This window comes from Galeopterus variegatus, unplaced genomic scaffold, assembly GCF_000696425.1.
Source record: "Galeopterus variegatus unplaced genomic scaffold, G_variegatus-3.0.2 Scaffold0, whole genome shotgun sequence".
Classification (NCBI taxonomy): domain Eukaryota; kingdom Metazoa; phylum Chordata; class Mammalia; order Dermoptera; family Cynocephalidae; genus Galeopterus; species Galeopterus variegatus.
In genome coordinates, this window is record NW_007726111.1 from 730,078 (window position 1) to 755,584 (window position 25,507).

General features: G+C 32.9%; 1 protein-coding gene and 1 pseudogene across 1 annotated transcript in view; one reads left to right on the forward strand and one right to left on the reverse strand.

The window, feature by feature from the left end:
* SEMA3A (sema domain, immunoglobulin domain (Ig), short basic domain, secreted, (semaphorin) 3A) overlaps positions 1–25,507 on the forward strand; it is a 209,492-nt gene that overhangs the window by 39,445 nt on the left and 144,540 nt on the right. Inside the window, exons 2-3 of the mRNA XM_008568811.1 lie at positions 16,661–16,818; positions 21,409–21,471. Coding sequence (XP_008567033.1) covers positions 16,661–16,818; positions 21,409–21,471 — 221 coding nt within the window. The remainder of the gene's footprint in view (positions 1–16,660; positions 16,819–21,408; positions 21,472–25,507) is intronic.
* Positions 3,767–5,051, reverse strand: LOC103589311 (annotated as a pseudogene).

Below are 25,507 nucleotides of genomic sequence, written 5' to 3' on the forward strand. Positions count from 1 at the left end.
ACACAAAGAAAAAAATACATTTAAAAAAGGATTGGCAAAAGAAAACCCAAATGTAAGAATCTATTTAAACATAAAAGTGGAAATGTGCATCTTTTTATGTTTTGTGGTCCCTCCATCTGGGAAGAAAATATGCTCTTTTTATTCCTCTTTTTTTTTTTTTTTTTTGCCATCACATGATTATAAGGTACAGTTCTAAGTTCAATGCTAACTCTGCTGTAGCATATATTAAATCAATGTGTTTACTTTTCTCTAAATGATACAAGTGCACTACTGATAGTTCAAATGCTCCCTCTACTTTGATGTCTACAAAGATGATAACCAACTGTATGAATGTGGGTGATGTGTCTTCCCTGATAGACCCTCTTTTGACTTCAAGTCTGTTGATAATTGGTACTTTTGCCACAAGAGCATTTTCAACTACCTGAATCAAGACTTTCATAGCGATATCACTTACCAGTTCTTGACAGCTAATGAAGTGGCAAAGCAGAGCTGATAAACTCCAGAGCTTATCGAGAGGGTTGTGTGTAGCATGTTTTAGATTCTGAGTTACTAAATGAGGTGGAATTCATTAAGTCCATCAAACAAACTCAGCTATGAACTTTTAAACTAATTTCTTGATTTTTTATGAGTAGAAGTAATTTCTCCACCTTGAGTACTTAGAAATGATAAAATAACAGAGTTAAAATTGGGAAAAACTAGAAATTTTTCCCAATTTTCTAATTCTGCTAGTTTCTACACCTTCTTCACTTTTAGTGACATTCAGCCTAATAAGAAATAAATGCCTGTTTTAGATTATTCCCCTATAAGCAATGATAAAAATAAAATAAATTTTTAAAATCTTGGAAATTTTATAAAAATGTACTACCATTTAGGAACACAGCAAAATACAGAATCTCCACTTTTAAAGCAAGTTTTGTGAGTTCGAAGTACATAGGTCATTTTTTTAATAGCAATTTATTAACTTAAGGGGAAAGTTAAAAAATAAAACCTACTAAGTGTCCTCGAAGAAATAAATGTTCCAAATTTAAATATATACAATTAAATAATCTAAAGTTTATTAATGACTATACGGTTATAAAGAATTGATTGGCAGCAGAAATATTATTTTCTTTATGTGCAAAATAAACAAATTTCAGGAAAATGAAAGAATTAAGAAATCAGCAACCTTAAATAATGTTACATGACTCTGAGTTGTTCAGATAGAACTGCTCTGAGGGTTTATTAGAACTTAACAGCACTAACACTTACTTCCTCTTTCTTCATGTGTACAGGCAAATATACCCTTGTTATTCTCTGCCTTCAGACTAATGGTAGTGTCTCATTTTGAATGAGCGTGTAGCCAGCAGGGATTCAAAGGAGATCATATTTCATTCTAAACAACTTTTATTGTAATTCTAAAATTGTTATTAGTGGTTTGGTTTTATTTTGTTTTTGTAAAAGGGACAAAATCACATTTCTTGAGGAATATGTGTAGAGGGAATTTTAATGAAAAATCAGCTTATGCTACTTATTATCCAGACTTCAAGAAGAGGTAAATCTGGTTCTGAATTAGACATTTGTCCTGTGGGGATAAATGTCTGTGTGTCCTGCATTGGTCTAGAGAATCTTTAGTGTCTGTTGTCCTGTCCAGCCCAGAGGTGTGCTTGATTTAATGGGCCCTGGGAGAGCAGGGATTTTCAACAAACAAGGTGGATTTTGAGCTTCATTCTAGGGAATCATGAGTTGTCCTTAGGGGTCTTAAACCAAACCTGGCTCACATTATGTTTAACTTCAATCCCAGACCATTTTTAAACATGATCCAATTTTAGAATATTATATTTACAATAGAAAGTGTTGGGAAAAGAAAATAGAATAATTTAAACTTATCTCATTTACTACCCAAGATGAAATGCTTCAATAAAAATTTGTGCCATCAAAATAAATTCTAGAACTAATATCATCAGACAAAATTTGCTAAAAAAAATTATTTAGTGACAGCTGGATATAGGAAAACTTAATCTTGGCCAAATCATCTATATGATAACTGCATTTTCCTCATTATATTTGTATATATAGAAAAATTATAAAATGTCAGTGAATTGTTATGTACCAATTTTATTAGGGCTTTTGACTTCAGTTACTTAATAAATTCTGAAACGTGTTCACTACAAAATTAAAATACATTATTACCAAAGAAAAGCTTATAATATGCCATTATAAATAGAAAATTATTGTCCCTAAGATTACAGTGTATGTAGATGACATTGTACGGCTTCTTCTAGAGATTTTTTTTTTTGAATTAATTGGATTTTTTTAACCAAACATTTAATAAATTATTTATTTGTAAAACAATAAATGATATATGTATATGAAGCCTAAAAATGTAGACAATCAAGAAAGACTACATTAATAATCCATAATGACGTGCAAGAGACTCCATTTGAGTTGTTTTGAGTGGAGGGACAACATTTGAATGTTGTGTAAATAGCATAGTTCTTGGACACATATACCCTGAATGTACATCATTTACAATCTCATTTACACTACCAACTCTTCTCAGAAAAGATAGATTCTACTTGGTTCTAGTTGAAGAATTATAAATTCCAAATTAATAAAGCTTTACTGTATTTGAGGAGGGCCAAAGTTCTGATCCCTTAAGCCATTTGTTTCCTACTTAAATATGTATACATGGGTGTGTTTTTGTTTTGGAAGTTTATACCAACAATGTATGCTTAGTAACTGGCACAGAAAGTTGCTGTGCAATATTACCCCTCAGTACTATTGTAAATTTATAGTTCAGTTGATTTCATTTCCTTACCTGTACAACTGTTATACACAGGAGAGAGAAAAACACTGGCTCCTTAAATCAAGGTGGTTATTTTCACTATTTTGCTGCAGATTTATATTTCAATATAAATCAAGAAGTTAATGTGAGATGTTCTGATCCTGTCATTCTTGAAAAAAAGTGATGCATAATTTCTAGATAATTTAAAGAGAAGTTTCAACCTTTTCACCTAGTTTTAAAGTGAACAGTTCTGTGTATCAAATTTCCAAATTAATCTTTATGAATTCACTAGTTTCTGAAACTGGCCTTAAGCAAAGGAACAAAACCTAGGCAACTACCAGGAACCATGTAATTCAGCCCAAAAGCATACTTCAAAGTGTCTTAGAATTGTTTTTCTACTTAGAGGAAACAATAGATTCCACTAAATCCTAAAAATAGATGTGGAAAAGGCCTGGTGTGCCAGATTAGACTCCTGGGGCAATTCCACATTTTATTAGGGAGGCTTAAAAAGTTTTGTCTTATGGATAAATGATGACTGTTCTCGACTGACAACATCATTACCACCTACCCCTTACTACCCCACAGAGAGTAGAAGGGGAAAATATACATTTTTACTTACATAGTGCCAAATATAACTACCAACTTCTTTTTTATCTGGAAAGAATATTTTTAAGGAGCTCTGAAACAGTAGAGGAATTAAGGATCAGAAGTTTTAAGAGTATATAAAATTTAAATAATAAATCTTCCACGCATTTTTCTCCCTACACAAAAGCTACTAAATGAGTTATATTTAAATGTCCTAAATCAGATGTTTCTTATTTAAGTGGAAACTATTTAAAATATAAGGGGTAGAAGTAAAGGATGACTCTATATCCAATTCAAATTACATTAAAATCCCTATCCAAAATATAAGCAGAAGGGAAATTTTCCTCAAAGGTAGTAAATATTCACTATCCCACCTTCCGAAGTAGGAAAATTACACCTAAGAGAAGACATCTACATTTACTGAGACACTTTCTTGCTTTGATATGCTACAGTAAGTGAGCTAAATGGACAGCCCAAAAAACTGGATTTCATACTTTCTTCTTTGTCTTGTGTTTCTTCCTTTTCAAACTCCTTGACTTCTTGGCTGCTACAAATAATGCTGTTACAAGTTAATAACTAAAAATAGTCCTCGCATTCTTGTGACTGGAAGAGCTGTGTGATTTTTTCATCATTTTCGTCAACACATCACTCTTAGGAATAAGTCACTGCAGTTTTTTTACCGTCAGGAGCATCAAAGCCCTCCTCTCCTTGTGCTGAGTTTTCTAGTTTGGCTTTCTTGGGGATTTCCTCTTTATCATTCCTTTTATTTTCAGGAAGCCAGTTCTCACGAAGGGCTCAGTATCTGTTGCAAGGTGGTAGGAGTGGAGGTTACATTTCATTGTATGAAGTACTGTTCCGATAGCCAGCTAGGGACAATTGAGGATATTTTTGAGATGAAGCTGTATCACTCTCCCCTGCCTGATACATGGTAACTTCGTCAACCTCATCATCTTCATCTGATAGTTCTTGTCCTTCACGAAGACTTTAATCTTCTGAATCAAGAAATTCGACTTCCAATTCTACGGTAAATTGATCTGAAACCAAACCCTGATCCAACCTATCAGGTGAATGTTCACTTACACCAGCATCAAGATTTGGATTTGATGGAGTCCCTGTCCATTCACGGCTACTGCTTCTTTCATCACACATCTCCCTTATTGCATAGACAGCCCAGCTTTTATCAAAGGAAAGGCTGTTGGATCTGTGGTGCTTTCTTATTGCTCTCCTTCTAGATGAGGTAGATGGTCTAGAAATCAAACTTGAAAATGAAGGTTTCTCTTCCTGTAGCTCTGCCACAGGGTTCTTTTGAGCACGTCCACCTTCAAGGTGACACCTGTTCTCATGCACACATGTACCTGAGACTGATGGTTTCTACTGATTGACTACTACCAAGTCTCTGCAAATTGTTGTTTATATTTCCCTGTGCTCTTTCACAGAGAAGCTTGGCACTCCATACAAATCTCCCAGAGGACCATTTGAACAATATACAATATGTTGTTGCTTCTCATCACATAATCTCTTAGTCACTGACCAAGACACAAGGTAACCTCTTTCATGGTGTAAGTGTCTTTTTGTGTACCAACAGACTTTAACAATTTTAAAAGCAATGGCTTGGGTGTAACCAGGGTATCTTCTTGCAAACCTTGGATCTTAAGGTGGTTCCATCAGCATCAGTAGACACAGACATGTTGGTATTGCCCATTTGCCATGTGGGGGTCTTCTCACCTGCAGTGGAGTGTCTGAGGCTCCCAATTTCTTTCACAGGGTGTGGAGAAGCCCAATGCCTTGGGCCTTGGTAACCATTCTACTCTTGGGGCCCAGGCCACTGGAGCACACTAATGCACCAGTCGCTCCTGGTGGCCAAAGAGGCAGGACTTTGGTCAGAGGAATCAGAGCTGCTCCTCACATGAGGCTTCTTGGTCTGTCTTCCTTCCATCACCCAGGGCCACACAGGCTCCAAAAGGAGCCAAGCTCCACACATTTTCAACACGCTCCTCTCTAATCTCCTTCTCATCCCTCTACAGGGAACTCTCATTCAAACATCATTTGTCCATGGGTAAGTCAGAAGCCTTCATAGTCAAAACATACCTATTCTAGTTAAAAGAGCTAGGAATGCCAAGTGAATGTGAATGTTCTCCACAGACCCCTCCAAAAAAGAAAAAGGAAGGAAAGAGAAAAGAGAGACAATAAAATAACTTCTCAAGTGAACAGCTTCTACTTTTTTACAGAAAACATGCATTTTTGCAGTCATGTGAAATATTTGAAGAATACACAAACATATGTTGTGTTACATGTACAGCACTGTATCTCATGAATATTCATAATAAAATAAATTAATAAAAATATCCTATTTTAGAACACACTATGATGAAATATTGAATCGTCATGATCATAAATTCTATTTTCTTCCTTCCTTCCTTCCTTCTTTCCTTCCTTCCTTTCTTCCTTCCTTCCTTCCTTCCTTCCTTCCTTCTTTCCTTCTTTCTTTTTTTCCAGTAGCTATTGTTTATTCTGTTGTATTACTGCTAAAAGATATGCACAGAAAAGGAATAAAGAAAAGATTTTTTTAGAAAAAAATTTAAAAAAATAATTGACCGAGACTGCCTGATAAATTAGATTTTCGATCGTATGAAACAGACAAGCTCCCTCTTTTTCATTTTGCTGGTGATGATACAATGTTTACCACTCATAGGTATTTAATGAACACTTGTTGGTCAACTGACTGATGATAGAGACCTGGCTGTAGAAGAGTTTCATAAATAATGAAGACATAAGACAGAATAAAAAAAGTTCCATCTCTGGATTACTAGCCCACCATTCAAAGTACAACATAAAACAAATTTGAGTTTTAAAGGAAGGATTTACAATTTAATTCTAAGTTTATACTGACTAATCATCTCACTCAGAAATGACTGATCAATAGCAGTGTATATTTGCATTAACCATTTTTGTCAACAGCAAAGCATTTAGTTGCTTCATGTAATAATTTCATTTAAACTCTCATTATTCTTCCAAGAAGTATAAATTATCATTGTTCATTAGTTATTTTGTAAATCGTTTTCAGCTTTTATTTTTTGCCTACATGCTTGTGCCAAGAACTATTATCAATATCAAGGATCAGGTGGCAAAAAATGAGAAAAAATAAAGTCACAATTTTTCCAAAAATTTATTTAGAAAAAGCATTGAATTTAGAGCCAGGAGACCTGTGTTTAAATTTGGACCCTGAAACTGTTAATGGTAAAGTCACTCATGCTCTTTCATAAATGCACGTATTCAGACTTTAGTCAGACAGTCTGAAGATCTTTTTAGATCTCAAATCCAATGATTAATTAGGTATCTAGTTAACCATTCCCTCTACACGTAATTGGATCCATATGGCATCATGCTAACCTTTATATCTAAAGAACTAAGTTGTGTACTTAATACTCAAGCCTCGGAGAGGCATGCAGTCAGTTCTTTGCTCTGTGTTATAATCAAAGCATGGTTGGGCATCAGAGGAGAGATGCTAATTCTCAAGGCTTTCATGGAGAGAAGGCTTCTAACTGTCCCTAGGCACAAGAATAGGAAAAATAAGCTGGAATCAGGAGGGGACAAGCCAGGCTTAGAGAAGAGTAAATTGGCTACTTCAGATAGAATTGTGGAAAGTAATAGAAACAGGCATAAAATAAAGTAACAAAGGAAGACTAGGGACTGCAACTCTTATTAGTGAAATAGTGCCAAGGTAAAGGTGGTAGGTGTAGGTGCTGTGTTTTGTTTTGTTTTAACAAAACCATTGCATTTTGAAGATATGCCCTGGTTAATTTATATGGTGGTGACTTGAAGAGTATATTAAAGTTGGGAGAAATTGAAGACAGAGGACCAGTTAATTTGCTGTTGGAATAGTTTCTGTGTTTAATGCTGCTGGCAAAACAGAATTCTTGAAAAGTTTATTCATGTGATTACTTTATGTAAAACAACAATAACAGTGCTTAACATATAAATTAAAAAAAAAAACCAGTCATTGTATTGTTATTTTATAGCCAATTTGTAAAACCTAGGGTTTAGATGGTATAATTTTATTAGTCATTTGAACTTCACATATAGCTAATTAGAAAAGCTAGTATGGAAACTGACCTACAATATACATTGCTACATTTGCTTTTACCTAGATGTTTACTATTACATTTACTTTTTCTGAGTTATTTTTTGCATTTTTAAGAAATAAAATGTATTTTAAATAATATTTATTGAGACACTTGCTTCTATGTGCCTGAACTAGGTAGATGTCAGGAATAAGTTCTAGAACTAGACAAATACACAAAGGCAGCATATTTTAACTCTAGAAGGGGAGCTAAAAAGATAAAACAGTGATTAATCCACATATATACAGGGCACTGTGTTTCACATAGGAAAGCATGATACAGAGAATTCACAGGACAGGCTTGACCTGGATTCTGAAAGGTGGATAGATTCACGTAAGCATGTGAGGGTGAAAGATGGAGAACCTTGGGGGGATAAAGAACATTCTAATCTGTGGGACTCCAAATGGCATGTCATTGAATTAATTCAAAATAATCGTCTGTGTGTGTGTGTAAACACAGTATATATTTGTACATTGTTGTATACATAGGTAAACATACACGTACATACACTTATACACACTGTATTGGCAAATGAGCAAAACAAAAATATAGTAATAATAATAATAAGTCTGGAAAATACACAGAACTCAAATCACATAGATATTGAAAATCTTTAGGCAGGTTTTAAGGAGGCAAGTGATTAATATCTGTGCTCAATGATTTTGATTCATGCCGTGTCTGGATAAATTTCATTATCAAGAAGTTGTGATTGCTATAGTTTCTTGAAGGGGTGCTCTATTTTTTTAAGCCTTGCATGTTTGAGAATGTCTGGTGCTGCCTCTCTGACTTGAATGACAAGCTTCTGGGTGTAAAATTATTGAGTCACATATGTTTTCACTTGGGTAATTGTACAAATTGCTTCTCTGTTTTGGGGCAAATGTTGTTTTGAACAAGTATGAGGCCCACCTGATTTCTTTTCTTTTGTACATGACTTGAATTTTCTGCATGGATCCCAATGTATTCTTCCTTTATTTAGTAAATTCCATAATTGTTCTTTCTGTAAGATTAGATTTTAATAGAAGGCAGTGATCTTTCAATCCGTGCGTTCAAGTCTATTTTTAGATTTTATTTCCTTATCTGTCTTTTATTCGTATCTTCTCATTAATCAAATTCATCTCTTTCAAATACAATTTAATTTTAGTATTACTTAATTTGAAACTCTGGCAGCAGAATTAATCATCTGTTTTCTATGTCAATTCCTCTTCTTTCCTGTGCTCTTCATTTACATTTTGGTGAACTTTTCTTCCTCCTTCTGAAGGAAGTAAGCTGTAGTGAGCTGGAGGAGTTCACAGCCTATGATTATTGTTGTTTTGACTTGAAAATATACTCCAAAATTTTTAATATATTTTCTAGGAACACACCTCATTTCACTTTTTTTTTTTTTTTGTATTTTGGTTATTGGTGTGTTTCTCAAGAAGCCCCACCAGGGACACCCTGTAGAATATTCTGGTGTTCACACCTTCACTCTACTTTACCTACAGTGGTACCCTTATCCTCAGGTACCCAATATCCTCTGTGTGTGTGTGTGTGTGTGTGTGTGTGTGTGTCTGTGTGTCTGTGTGTCTGTGTGAGATTAGAACAGTTCCTGGCATGCATGTGTTAGTTGTGATGATGATGATAATGATGATCCCTTTGTCCTTTAGCTCCACTCTTTAGAACGCTTTCCAATATTGTTACAGCCATAAAAAAATATTGACTCCTAGAGCTTGTTTGGGCAAGAAAAACATTTGTGGAGCAACTTTTATGATCTGTTATCCCTTTGTTTACTAATTTTATCCTACCGGGGCTATATGAAGAGATGTGCCAGATCTCAGCATCCTATATCAAAATGTTTTTCTTTATTTAATATATTCTCTTAATAATTTGCTATTTAATTGGAGTTATTTCCTCTCTTCATTTAAAGTGTATATTTTTCTTTCTCGTTCTTGTTTTCTTTTCTTCTTGTTTTTCATGAGATTCAAGGGAAGGGGATAAAGTGAAAATGTCTTTATTCTGTCATCTTTAAGCAGTCGAAAGTATATCTGTTTGCAGAAAGATTACTCTGGAGGCAGTGCATAGCATGATCTGTTGGTGTAAACCTGGAGAGGAAGTTCTGCTAGAAGGTGATTACAATAATCCAGGGAAGATATGATGGGAAGTTGAACTAAGAACAGTGGTAGTGAGAAGGTAATCAAAAGAAAATATAGGACAAATGATTGTGTTACACAAAATGATTGTGTGAAGTGATGGATTGGATCTGTGAATGATGAAGAGGCTCTGGCTTACATGAATCTTTGGATGAGTGGTACTTGTAACCTATATAAAACATAACAAAAGGCGATGTCTTCAGTAATAAAAAGAAGAAAAGGGAGTGAGTTCTGTTTAAGCCATGCAGACTCCCAAAAGTTTGTACAACATCTAAATAGAGGTTTGCAGTCACCTTTGTTTGGCCTTTGAAGGGAAATCTGTCTTGGAAGACATGCATTTGAGAACATGTCAAAATACTACTGGTGACGAAAGCCATAGTTGTAGATGATTACCGACAGAATTATTATCGTGTAAAAAGAACAAGTACAGAGAAAATGCAGTGAGATAAATATTTAAGAGGCTGTTAACTCAAGCCAGTTATGTGATAGTGAGAGGTAAGCAAACTTTTCAAACATCAGTTTGTAGTATTCTCCATAATGTACCCTACTAAGATATGGAGAAAAGAAGGAAGAGCCTGACCTCTGAAGTCAGATGGGAATAGACATCTTGAGTCTACATTAAACTACCTCTGTGACCTAAGACATTCCCAATAGCTTATCTTACCTGAGTCAATTTTCTCATTAGAAAAAAATGGGAATGAGAAAGTTCCACCTCACTATGTTACTGTGAGGCTTAAATGATTATACTCATAAATCATTCCGTTTCTGGCACATGGTAGGCACTTAAAATGTCTTTCCCTAGTATTTTTCCTTATTTCTATCATGTGGTCTTTAATCATGTCCTCTGTATAGAATGCTCTAACATACCTCCTTCTTCTGATTAAAATCCTATATGTGTTTTATGGCCAGCTTTAATTGTCAAGCTCCTTTTCCTAGTGTTATCCTTTTCTCCTTATGGCATCAATTTTTTCCTCCTATTAATGTTCTTAGCTCTTGTTATCCTCTTTTTCTTGTTGTTGTTGTTGATTTAGATTTTGCTTCTCCAAGGACATTTGTCTACCTATCCATCAAAATTTTATTACTCTTTATATTCCACATACTTTCTAGACAATGTCTACGTGTTACACATAGTAAGGACTGAATATGTGTCTGTTGAATTAATAGGTGAATAACCATTAAATGATAAAAATCTGAAACATCAGACTAGATTGTGAAAAACTTACTTTCTGTATATGTTTTTCACATTATAAAAAGTGGAAAATAGATTAATATCACAGAAGTCCTCCTCTTGATTGTTTTCAAGCATATTTGAAGGAAAATGTATTGTCCCTCCCTGACAACAAGGTTCAGGACACTTGTGAATTGTGTGGGGTCTAGGAGAATGAAAGCCTGGCTTGGGCTGCGAATGAATGTTTACTTGTGCAAAGCTCAAGTGCTGGCACCTCTACCTTGATCAGGGTGTCTATCAAGTCAAAAAGTTGATTATTCACATCAACTACAAATAAGCATCTGACAGAATCCTGGTGTAAATGTAATGAGATAGAGACATTTGAGATCAGACCATCAGCAAATTGGACTAATGTGTTGGGCAAAGGTAGTGGGGATGTGTTTTGTTTTTTTTTTTTTTTTTTTTGATGCTGTGGCCTCTGGCACAGGCTGGAGAGAATAGTTAAGATAAAAGTTAGCTTCAGACCAGAATACATAAATTTGATGTATATTTTGAGTATTCACTGCTGTTGAAATTAGAAGACTGAAATTAGAAGATAGATTTTTCTAAGCATATAAAAACTATACTTGCTAAACATTGTAAATTTATAGAATATGCTCAACATCACCAAATAAATAAAAGCATGTAGACATCCAGTAATATTGGCTCCATCTCTGAATGACAAGATGCACTGGCCAGAAACGGCAGGAGTAGAGTTCATCATTCACAGTGTATCTTAGAGCAGTACTTGGCAAACATCCATCTGTGGAAAGATATTAACCTTTTGTGTAATAAAGATTTAAAAAGTAGTCCTTGGTGAAATAAGAAAAATAAATGTGACTTTCTCCATTATGTAAATTTATTCATCTCTAAATATTATTTTTTGGTTATGATTTTTACCCTTTCTGCTCATTTTGTTAGTTAAGGAAAATGCTTCCTCCTTTTTGTGTGAAATGATAATGATGGCAAGTAGTACTTGCTTTTGTTGTTTTGTTCTTATAATAGAACAAAAAGTTGCAAACTTTAATTTCAGCCTCTATTTTGCTTTTGGAACATTATTAGTTCATAAACTCAAAAAAAATTAGAAATCACAGAAATATAAGATCTAAAATTTTTCAACCTTGCTGAACTTTCCAATATTTACAAACATCTTGATGTGGTCATCATGCAGCCAAAATGTTTTGGCATCGTGTGGATCCAGCCTTTGAACACTTTAAATGGGATCTTTGACTGTACTGTGAAAAGGACAAAGTTCAAGCCATGCAAAAAGGTCATAAGCTTTAAAGACATCAGTGAATACAGGCAATTCATTTATGCCGAGCAACTGGTGGGGTCTTATTACCTCTCATGCTGTACAACTTATAAGGGGAAAAAAATAAATAAATAAAAGGAAAAAAGTGGGGGGGAGAGAGAGAGGAGAGAAATGTAACAGAAGTCAGAAATATAACGAACAGGGTGGCTATTATTTGGATTTGAAGGTCCAGTATAGAGGAGTGCTTCATCTTACTATAAAAAGTCTAGTTATGGATGGTCTTTCATATTTGAAATCAGTATTCATTTCACTGCCTTTCTGAAATTTAACTCAGTCATTGTAATGTAATCATCTGTGTAAATTTGTGTTTATTCTAAAGATAACCAGGACACCACAGGAACTATACAATATTATTATTTAGAGGTGAATCATTTATTTATAATTTTGATGTAATTTCCCCCATCTGTCTTTTCCTTCCCATACATTAAAATACATGTATAATAAGAAATTGGTTTATAAAATAATTTTCAATATCTTTCATATTGTACTGGTGGTGATGCTATAAATGTATTTTTTTTTCTTATTTTTTCAAATGAATCTACATTAGAAATCATAATGAATTCAGGGGGAAAACACAAAACTGAAAATTTATAAATTAATACAATGGAAATTAAAATTAACTCATTATAAAAGATTATGATTCTTTTCTCATGATTATTTGGTAACATTCAGATTTAGAACAGATCAATTTTTTTTTTCTTTTGCAACATGTTAAAAGAAAAAATAGGTATGTATCAAAAGGGCTTTATATATGAGTCTTGAATTTCATGAGACTTTACTTTTTGAAACTACATCACAGGAGAGTGTAATATATTTGTAATTGATGACACTGTTGCTTGAAATCATATGAATTGACTTTCTTTGCCAGGCCATCTACACTTATGCTTATTGTCTACATTGTCTTATAGCATATCATGATAATAATGCTAATAATAATGAGCACTTCTTGAGTTATCTATAAACTATTGCTTGGCTTTACAATCAGTATATCTTCCATTTTATCATTAAGCAAATAATAAAGACACTAAATTATTTGGTGAATCTGGAAAGAACAGAATGCTTATTTAATCACCTTTCAGATTCAAGAATATATACTTCATTAAAGAGTCCTTGTTCTAAAATGGCATCATTAAATATAATCCTACATTTACTTGTCTTTATGGTTGACAGAGCATGTAGAAGTTGAAGTAATGCCTCAACCAGAAAAAAAACTGAATTATACCTCAAAAGAATTAATTCCTCTACAAGCTTTTGTCTACTCAGACTCACCATAGTAAAATTCTATAGAAATTTAGGTTGTTCTTTAAAATAACATGTGGTTGTTTGACTGAATATGAGCATAGGCAAGATGTGAGAAGTTAAAGAAATATTAAACATCTCACATTACTGAATATTTATTTTAGTTCCAATACCAGTTTAGGTTATTGTAAGGTTTATATAACAGAAATTGGAAGGAAACATCTACAATTCTGAAGGAGTAGATTCAAAGTTGAAGCTATTTAATATCAATTACAACTGAATGTATCTATGTATAAGAAAATCAAAATAACAAATTTAAATAAGAAAAATAAAATATTGGAGAATCTGAGACCTAGATTTAGAAAAAGAGTGTTTGATTTTAACCCAGGGAGTTTCACCATGGAAAGTGGTGAGATAACCTAAGCAATCCAGAATTTGTATTGCTCCCTGCCATGAGGGTCTCAAAAATAGTCTTCTCTCAGTTATAAAGCAATGTAAAAGGTCCTTGTTAGAGAGGAACATATAAAGAATTCATAGTGAAAAGATTAAAAAGACAACATTAAATACATTTGAAAGCAATGAGAAATAGCTACTAACCTATGTGCCAGGAAAATAGTATCTTTTTCTTTTTTTAATGAAATGGTTCAGTAGTAACATTTTTGAAAGTATAATTGTTTCCAGAGTGATTTCATAAAAGCCACCAATACTTTTCTCTCAGTTACCTGTACGTAGGACCCAATAATTCTCTTCCAAACTAATTTACAAAATTTATCCTGTAACATATTTTTTGATTGGATAGATATTTTCATTGTTTGGAATATCTGTTAACTGACTCTTCCATTGCTTAATATCTAAGTAATTTTCTTGGTTGAGCTGGCTTTTTTTTTTTTTTCTTTTTTTTAGTTTTCCTGGCCAGTTATAATTTGGCCTCTCTAGTATTGGGACAGAATTATAGATTTTAGAATGAGAAGGAGGGATGAAGGGCATTCATTTGATAAACAGATCTCCTAAATGGCCATTCAATTGATGCTTGAACATGTCCAATGATATTAGCCCCTGCCTCTGGTGACAGCCCCTTTCCATCTTCAAGCAGTTCGGAGTGTCTGAAAATTCAGTTTTATATTAGCTCTGTGTAGCACTGATCCTTTGCAATCATTTGGACACTGGTGAAAAGAATGCCATTTAAAATCAGATTTCATGTAGTAGAGTCTCTGTTCATTTTCTTTGGAGACTAGTAGCTTTCACTTATTTTAGCCATGAATCTTATGAATGAGACTCTTTCTCTTGATCCAGTCCTTCCTCTCTCCCTCCCTCCCTGTCTTCCTTCCTCCCTTTCTTTTTTATTGGGGGAAAGGGGTGAGGCCAGCCCAAGATTGTACTATTTCTTATAAAGGAAAAGAAAAGCATTTTAAAACAATTCTTGAAATTTTGTATATAGGATAGGTAAATATATATACACAGTCATTCAATTTAATATTTATTGACCTGGTAATATGGAAAAGAAACCATGTGGGTTGTGGATGATGAGCTATTCATATTTCCTGAGGGAATTTTAGTTCTAGTAGACAAGTCATTTATAAGCATAGTTGCAGTATTTGACAGTATGATGCAAGTTATAAGAATAATTCAAGCAAACTATACCCAGAAGATCTCTGAGAGTTTCTTGGAGGTTGAATTCAAACGGTCCTCTAAAAATGGATACTATTCTGTCAAGGTCACACATAGTTGTAGAAGTCAGGAGCTATAGTAGCAAGGGCCAAAGAATGGACCAGTACAGAGGATGTTCTCCTGCATGGAGAAAGGCAGGAGGAAGAATACTGGGCTACGGTCTAAACTCAAACGGTATTGACTTGACCTTTAATGCTAAGTTAAAGAGTTTGAATTTTATCCTCTATTTAAATCATATTTTTGATAATAAGATAGAGATGGCAATCAAAGAAATATATAAAACAAGGTGATCTATCACTCAGCTAATGTGTTTCCAGGGGGTAAGGGCTGGGACAGAGGAAGGATCTACGTTGCAGCTTTCTCTCCTTGGAAGGTTCATTCTACATTTTGTGGATGCTGATAAAAGTTTCTTACTAAGTGTACAAAAAAAGAATCTGAGGCATTGATTCAGGACACACAGTTTTAGAGAATCCTCAACATCTCCATCCTATAGGGATGGAGTACATATACTCATAAATAATTTTAAGTGAAACAGATTTTTTTTCTCCTTTTTTTAGTCTTTTTTTACTGACCGGTAACGGAATCACAACCCTCAGTGTTGCGCCTGCACTGCGCTCAGCCAGTGAGCGGGAACCGGTCTCCACATGGGATCCGAACCCTCGGCGGGAGCGCCACCGCAGGCCTGAAACAGATATTTTTTAAAAATCCACTTTGGGAGGGTTCGGATCCCATGTGGAGACCGGTTCCCGCTCACTGACTGAGCGCAGTGCGGGCACAACACCGAGGGTTGCGATTCTGTTGCCGGTCCCTGGTACGGGCGTGACACCGAGGGCTGCGATCCCATTACCGGTCAGTAAAAAAGACAAAAAGGAAAAAAAAAATCCACTTTGGTGATTACCAAAAACTACCTTCTAACACAAAAGAGGATTTACATTTAATGTTATTTTTAATTTAAAAGTATGGATTTAAAGTTCAGTATTTGCCTATTAACAACAAAAGCAAACTGGAGAGCAAAATGAAACTAAAAAATTGAGGGCAGATGGTAAAATTAATTTAATTCATGTTTCAATAAAAGCCTCAGCTCAATTTCTCTGTATATGTCAGTTTCAAAATACTTCAAAGGATTTAGATGGTGGAGTTAATGATTTAATGGTCAAAAATTTGTACTAAAATATCTCAATAAAAAGAGTCCTCAAACAGCATAGTAGGTTAAACTGAATATTTCCGCAACTCTTCTGCTCTGTTCACCTCTATATTTATCCTTCTAGCTAATAATGGTTTAGAGCAAATGAAACCACTTTTAAAAGTCTGTAAAATTAAAGACATTTCTGTACAATATTGACCATTCAAATCCATTACTACATGCAAATAGGTTCTGCCAGACTAGTTTGTGTAGACAAGTTATTTCTCTTCTTTTCTTCTTTTACCACCTTGAGTGTGAAATCAGCAAACAAAGGAGTACAGCTCCCATTTCAACAAAGTGTAAAATATTTGGTTCCTACGTATTCGTTAGTATTGTGAAGAATAAGTTCTGATTGATAGCTACAGCAGGCAGTAGTTGGGTTACCATGTACCAATAGTCTATGTTCATGTAGGACGTCACATTAATACCCAATGTCTTGCTTTGTTACCTTGCAGAAATGTTGGAATCCAACAATGTGATCACTTTCAATGGCTTGGCCAACAGCTCCAGTTATCATACCTTCCTTTTGGATGAGGAACGGAGTAGGCTGTATGTTGGAGCAAAGGATCACATATTTTCATTCAACCTGGCTAATATCAAGGATTTTCAAAAGGTATCTCTATTCTAATATACACACTATAGTTTTTTTGAAACATCTCAAGTTATATTGGATTTTCTAACAGTACGACGACTGACAGAAAATCATTTTAAATTAATATTTTATCTTTTCAGATGCAAATAAAATGGCAATAACAAAATAATAATCAATGAATGCAGTAAACCATAAAAATCATCAAGGAAGAAACCACAGAATTTTCAATGATCATTATAAGAAATACTAACTTCAGCTTATGCTTCTAGAGTTATATCATTTTTCTCCTGCATAAAAGTAAATACCTGAACAATTAGAAAGGCATAGTAATTAATTTCAATTTATACATCTCTTTATATTGCTAGCAAGCCCATGAAGCCATTGTCCATATAACTAATCTGGTGTGCCACCTGTGTTTGTAAATAAAGTTTTATTGGAACATAGACACTTTCATTCAGTTACATATTGTCTATGTCTGCTATAGTATTACAACAGCATAATTGAGTAGTTGTGACAGTGATTATCTGGCCCACAAAGCCTAAAATATTTACTATTTGGCCTTTTAAACAAAAAGTTGACAAACTCTGATCCAGAAACAGTTTTAAAGCATCAGGTTTTTATAAATATAGTCATTTAGATATTAGCAGGATACCAGTTTTATCCAAATTCTTTATAGCGTTTCTGGCTTATTTCATTAATAAGCTTTATAGTTTGGAAAATAAACATGGATTGACAAACTAGTGAAAATTGTTCTGCTAAATCTAAATGTACTCCAGTCATTTTTTTGCAGTCAATATTTCAGTCTTAATTCTATGAGAAACAAAGGTGTTTATGCAGTAGCTTTCTCAAGAATCATAGTACAACGTGCTTTTTGGAATACAGTATCTATGTGTGTTGGTTTTGCTTCTTCCTAACATATAACTCATCAGCTATAACAGATTGGATGATATATTTTTTTTTAAAGTGACAGAATTTTAAAAAAGCTTTTGTTCTGTTTGGAGAATGTTGTTTTGGGGATAAAATGAAGGTTTTAATTTAAAGCTGATCCATATCTTTAATAGTGTATAACACTAAAATTAAGACTTTTTCTTTTCTTTTATCACCTGAACACTAAAATTCTGACCATGTGCATTAAGAGATTTAATTAATTATATCTAGTTATATAAAATGTCAATGCACTTATGATATATTTTAAATTAAGACGTGGGACTTAAAAATCACCTTATGTGTTTCTTTTTCTCATTTTTCAGTTTGATTGTTTTCTAAGCCTTCTTGGATGATAGCAATAAATGGTCAAGGTTACTTATTGTCTAAGAAAACTGGTTATTTTTTTTCCTGAAATGATAAAAATATTTATCTAAGTATCTTTTGAAAAGGTCACAAAATAAGCAAAAAAACAAAAGGAAACCATTCTTTACAAAATGAATGTAAAATCTAAAATGATAAAAGAAAATTCGATATTTTAATTTTAGGAGATCATATCAGTTACAATTAAAATTGTCATTATTTATGACAATTCATTATTTTGTAAAATCTATGTATGTTCTTATCTATAGATAGACAGTATATGAGCACAGATTACCTGAGACTGTATGTTTAATGTATTTAATATTTTTCTTTAAATAAATATTCCGAATTTGGTTAGTATATTCGATTGTTCCTAAAACTGAAAAGAACAATATTGTGTAAAAACCTACTATTTTTATAGCCAAGAAAAAATTGTGGAGCCAGCATACATCATAGTGTCTTCTACCAACTAGACTTGTAAATAAATACATTTTGAATTAATGAGTGAATGAGCAGTTAAGTGACTGGCCCTATGTCACAGTGTTCATGTTATAACTTTTGCCCTTGAGTTTTGAGTGATTATTCTAATAATAAACAATGTATTTCTAATTTAAACCATCCTATTACAAACATAATCTAATTTTAATTATATCACATTGTATATAAGAGTGAACCCAATTTATTTAAGGATTTACATCTGTTTATCTATATTTATCTATATTTTTATGCTCTTTTTCACCTATGTATATATAATGTTGTTTAACAACTTTCCCCTAAGCATCTACTATTGTGATAAACTCCGTAGGGGATACTATGTTATGTCATAAATAATTCTTCTTGATGACCTTACAAGGTAATGGAAAAGAAAAGATGTGTGATATTAAAGGTAAATACTAGGTCAATCCTTCTTAGAGGCAAAAACACATTCTCAGATTTGAAAGGACCAGGGAAAGATTCTTGGCCTTGATAAAAGGGTGTAATCTCTTTAAGGCATAAATGTTTATTAAATGACCTGAGTAAGAAGGGCTGCCATGTGTAGAAGCATAAAGGCATAAAGAAGGGAAAGTATAACGTACACCAGAAGCACTGTGAATATGAGAATAAGAAATTTAATTAACTGAGAAATGTTTGAGCAAAGAAGAACAACAAAATTCCAATACTGACAAGATGATAAATTCAACCAAAATGTTAGTAATCATTCTTTATGGAAACAGATACTGTTTGAAAAGGCTATTAAACTTACATTTTTTTTTGTTCCACTTATTGTCTTTAAATTGCTCTCTAAAAGAGCATTTCCTACATCAACACTTATTCATGTCAAATCTTTAAGCTTTTTATTGTTGTTGTTTATTTTATTGTTTAAGACTCTGAAACTTTTAAAAAGTTTAGAGTACACATCCTTATAAGTATGAAAGAATTTAGCATGAATATTATAAAATTATTTTTATTAATATTTGGCATAAGGGAGAATCACAAAATGAGGCCCATACTCTCATAACAACCAACAATCAAGGGCTAGGAAACTATGAGAAAACACCTTGCTTTAAAAAAAGAAAAAGAAAAGAAAAGAAAAACAAATATATATATACATATATATATATAAAACAAATATATATATAAACAAATATATATATATATGCATGTATGTTTAAATAATCTGTGATTTTAACACGGTTTAGCTAGAAAGCTGAATATGAAAGTAAATAAATTTTAGCTCTGCTATATATTATTATTGTTGTGCCCTAGAAAAAAATTATATTTCATCTTCCTCCATTACAAACTTTAGATAAGACGTTTACCAGGCCTTTCCACCGCCAGTGTAAAACTGTATAATGAGACTGTCCAGCAATCTCTGTAGAAATTCGGGAGTCAGGGTAACGTTGATTGTAAGGAGGATACATTTATTGCTCTTGAGTGTTTTTATTATGTGTCTGCTTTGTAAAAAGCTTGTGGAACAATTCAAATGATAATTTTAATTTACACACACAGATACATACAAAAACGAAAAAACATAAGAAAGAATAAACTAATTAAGAGCTTAATGGTAAAAGTGAATGCATATCTAAAAATTGCAGGGCTTTTATAATTTTGACATGAATCTGAAATGTATTTATCGATCATCACGCATTTCAAAATGTGCCAAATACTTGTTTGTACATGTGTTATATTTTGCTTTTTAATTCCCTAGATTGAATATCACAGTCTTTGCCAAAGTTAATGACCATTTATATTAAATTATCTAGAGGTCCCCAAATGAATGATAATCAGTCATCTTGAGGGTAAAACTTTCTGGTAGATATGAATAATTGATTGCCACCATCTCTGGATTTTTCTTTTACATATGACACTTTTTTCCTGAAATTAGTTAACATTACTGGAAGAGAAAGATGAATTTAAAAAGCAATAAATTGCTCTACTCCAACATAGATAGGAGTTATTAGAATTGTTCAAGGGATTTGGGAAATTTTATATTAAAATTTTCATGAAAGTATTTGGATCAATACTATTGAGGGACATTCAACCACAGTACTGCAAGCTACTAGTAATGTCTTGGCTCATCTTCCACTGTCATTGTATTCACACAATAAGGGACTCTTTAGAGGGATTTAGACCAAATATTAAGAATGAAAACACAAAGAAATATTTCTCAACTAGTCTAAACTTAGCCCACAGTGGGGAGAGTGATTTTTTTTTTAGAACTATCTATTTGCTTCTTCAGTTCCACCTTTATTTCCCTAAAATGTACAGTTCTACTTTTGACTATTTTCTGTCCAAAAAAAGAGAGAAAATAATTTTTTTTTTTTTTTTGTAAAATAGGTTTTTCTAACCCTTTCATTTGCTTGTTCTAGCATGTCACGCTGGGATTTGGATCAGGGAAATGGATACAGACTGCCCCAATGTGAAAATTTCAAAATCACTGTTTTGTAATAAAGATTCACTAATTCAGAAGAATATTAGCCATGTTATCTGTCAATTTCTACGTCACTTCACTAGATTCTAACATCTTCTCAAGAGGAGCTCCCTCTGCCAACTTGTGTTACAGTTCATCCTACCCTACACTGCTTAGATCTATTGACTATATCAGTTTCTGCCTTGTTCAAAATTCATATAAAGCAAAGGCTAAAGGGTAGATGGAAATGAATGACAAATGCACACCAATTAACTGATGTCACTGGAAAGTCTCAACTGAAAGTTTCCTTCCATATAATGCTTTATGGAACCTTTTTTACCTTCATGGTCCCAACTTCATCTAAAAAACTATATAATGTTGGATTTCTTTGAGAACTTTACTGGGATAAAATAATGTTTCTTCTCTGTCCTTAGATTGTGTGGCCAGTATCTTACACAAGAAGAGATGAATGCAAGTGGGCTGGAAAAGATATCCTGGTAAGTATCAATCTACTAAGTGATTTTAGTAATTGCATAAGTAATTTATTACTCTGTCATCTATTTCTGTTCAGTGTTCCATTAAACACAATGCTTTGCTTGTGGACTTAATCAAGCTTGAGGAAGAAAATACTACTGTTCAATTATGAAAGCATTGGCAGATTTATGCAAAGAAAGTAGATAACAAAAACAATATTCCAAAATAAAGCAAAAATATGATTCCTTTGATGATTTATACATACAAAAGATAATTAACAAAATGAAATTTTGTAGCATAAATACTTATATTCGGTAAACCTATTTATTTGTAAAATTGATTTTCATATGGTAATCCTCTTGAATTCTCGAATTATATGAAACGTTTTCATTTCTTAGTCGTGATTAAATCACCCCTCCTTCCTTCTTTGAATTCCTCTCCTCTGATCTCTTTTCCCTTTCCTTTCCTTTCCTTTCCTTTCCTTTCCTTTCCTTTCCTTTCCTTTCCTTTCCTTTCCTTTCCTTTCCTTTCCTTTCCTTTCCTTTCCTTTCCTTTCCTTTCCTTTCCTTTCCTTTCCTTTCCTTTCCTTTCCTTTCCTTTCCTTTCCTTTCCTTTCCTTTCCTTTCCTTTCCTTTCCTTTCCTTTCCTTTCCTTTCCTTTCCTTTCCTTTCCTTTCCTTTCCTTTCCTTTCCTTTCCTTTCCTTTCCTTTTCCTCCTCCCTTCTTTCCTCCCTCCCTCTCTTCCTTCCTTTTTGCATTCCTTCCTTAAATAAATATGGATTGAGAAATAACCATGTAACAGGCATTGTCCTGGACATGGTGGAGACAAAGATAAGTAGTAAGCGATTCCTACAATGGTTTTATCATTGCAAGAAGATAGAAGCCATTTTTCCTAAGGCAAACTTTGTCAGTAAAATTAAGTTAGTGACTGGTTCGAGGTATAGACAAAACATGCACAAACCATGAAACGTAGTTATAACCATTTAAATAAATACTTTTAATTAATTAATTAAAAAATACAGGATTATAAAAATACAATTTTGTTATTTTTTGTGTTATGGATATTTTGGGATGTCTAAAACACAAAAAAAGAAGTTTAAAAAATAGTCTGCATTTTACAGTATTAGCATTTAGAAGAAATTTACCCTATGTGCTGCCTAAAGACATAAATCAACCTGTTTATATGTATACAGATATATAGATGTTTTCAAGTGACAACTTGATTGATTTGTAGCAGCTGCCTAAATGAAATGTTTAGAAGGATTTAGAGTTGGAATCTGACTTCCTGGGAAAAGAATGCCTCAATCTAGTCAGTGAAGAAAGTTAGGTACAGCAGCATGAAGCACATGTTTTCCCCATTCTTAATTTGCCTACATATTAGCAAACACAGAAAATTTATCCTTGAAAAGTACATATTAAATTTTTATTTTAAAAAATTATTTATGATACTTGTTAAAGATGGTTAGATAGATTTTATTTAGGGTGACAACTAGAATGGAGTTTTGTAGTAAGGGAGAGAGATTGAGCTCATATCTGAATACAAGGACAAGTGGAGATTTATAGACAAGAAATCGGGGAGTCGGTGAATGAAAGCTTATAAGAGGAAATATCAGGAGTAAGGGGAATTTTGGCTAGCTTGATTTGACAGGATTATTACTGAAGGCAGGCCAGAGTGATGAGATATTGAGGGTGGAAGGTAAGGAATTTGATCAGATATCAAGGGTTGGAGATTTTCTCTAAACTGACCCAGCAGGATTCTGGACTAAGCAGAGGTAAATGTGGAAAGTCAAGAATCAGAGCATCCCTAAGAACAGAATTCAGACGAGTCTGACTAGAGTTAGGCCAGGAGAGAGAATCTGTCAATTATAAGTCACATTATACCTTCATAGTACAGTAGGTATTTTTCTGGTTATGTAAAAATAAACAAAAAAACTGTTTTATTCTATCAAATTTTATATCGTCCCAGACTTATGCATATGTTGGGACTTTTGGAAAGGAGTAAATAGAAAGAACAGTGAAGTAGGAGTACAGAGAGGTTAAGAATTTTATGTTGATATCCCCACTGACTCATTAAATGTACTGTGAAAGTATTTTAACTTTTGGGGGCTTTAGTATCCCATCCGTTAAGTGAGACAATCCATATTACACAATCATGAGTAACAAGTTTAATAGCATTTGTGAAAATTATTTGAAAAGTAGGAAACACTTCACAAATGAAAGGCCAAAAGTATGTGGATAAACAAAATATTTATTAACATCAAAATGTCATATTTACTGCTAACAAATTTTCAGTTGAAAATTTTCATTGTGATAATAACTGAGGATGAATAGAAATGGCTCTCTTACCTGCTGATAGCAGTTACTTTAAAGAACACAGACTTCTCCCTTTCTATTAATGTCTAAAAAGTGAAGACAGAAAAACGTACAGTTATTGAAAATGTCCTGAGTACCAAGTACTTTGATAATTTACATAGCGTTTTGTAAATGTAGTTTTAACAATAGTTTTATGAGGTAGGTATACTTGGCTCCATTTTATTGATTAGGAAATGAAATGATCCAGACTGTTCATTCAAAATCTTTTCTTAAAAAAATTTCGAACTTTTTGGGTACTATGCAGAAAGAAGAGATAAAAATTTTTGTCACTGATGGTGTTTTAGTTGTCAATTGGAATATTTGGAGATGAACTTGTTCATTAACAACACAGAGATGATAAATGATAGATAACTGAGCAAATATCTTACTTTTTCTGGGCTCATCAACAGTGTGGGTATGATAGTAACCAGCTCACAGAATTCATGTAAGCTTCCAAAGGAACACAAGTAAAATGATTACATAACTGTAATATTAATTACTAACAATATTAGTAATAAAAATATCAACAATTATTGTTATTATTGGTATATGTAATAGAGATGTATGAACAATTTCTAAGTGTAAACATTGTTAATGAAATTAGTTTTGTCCCCTTTAATGATTATAACCACTGAAGTGCTGCATTGTTCTGAATTTGATTTGATCTGAAAATTGAAGGTAAATAACCATACTTATCTGACAGATTAACTGGATTTTATAACAAGCACTGAAGCCAAGTACTGAGCATATTGGATTTCATGATTGAATCAGCTCTTTCAATTGCCAAGATAGCAGATATTCTTTTGTGTTTGTGTTTTCCAAAATTATTCACCTCAGTTCATTTTCCTCATCTTTTATGGAACTTTCTCCTTTCTTTCTCCTTCTCTTCTTTCAGTTAACAATACTGAAAGAAGTTACAAGCACCTTGTAATAAAGATTTCGAAAACTTAGAAATTATTCCCATACACTGTAGTAGAGATAGATGCTTTGAGAGATATGCTTTTTTGAATGTTCAATGGTATTACAATATTAGCCTTACTAATTTTTTTTAAAATTCAACTAATTAATGTAACATGATAAAATATTTGTGCTTTGATATTTGTTTACATTCTACATTAAACCAATTTGTTATGGGTTTTGAATTATTTTCATTAAACATTTACTTAATGAAAGGAAAAGACAAGTTTTTATGTATTATATTTCAAGGAAAAAAATTATTGTTTCTCTAAGTTTACTTAATATTAAAATATGTGTCATACTATTTATCTGGTAAGCCATCTTGTTCCTTTAATATAAAATTTCATTGACATTATTCAATATATTATGCATTTAGAATGCATTTCATTAAAATTCATTTTACTTTGCAGTTAATCTCATTTAAACACCTCAATTTACATGTTCAATGCATTAAAATAGGAAGCACGACATTCATTGGTTATTGCTGGACTTTAATTTACAGACCCATTTTTTTTTTTCTATTTCTTCCTTAACATATGATTTTAGAAATAGCTATTAGATGATTTCCTAGGATTCATAATATTTCTTCCTTGATAAACATAAGAAGTTACATAGTATTATTATTTTTAACAATAATTTAAATAACCAATTAGAAAGAGAGATTAAGGGGAAAGAGTGTTTTTTATTCAACATCTGCTGTGCAAAGTGACACATGGACAGTTTGCTGGAAATTCTGCATGTATCTTGAGTA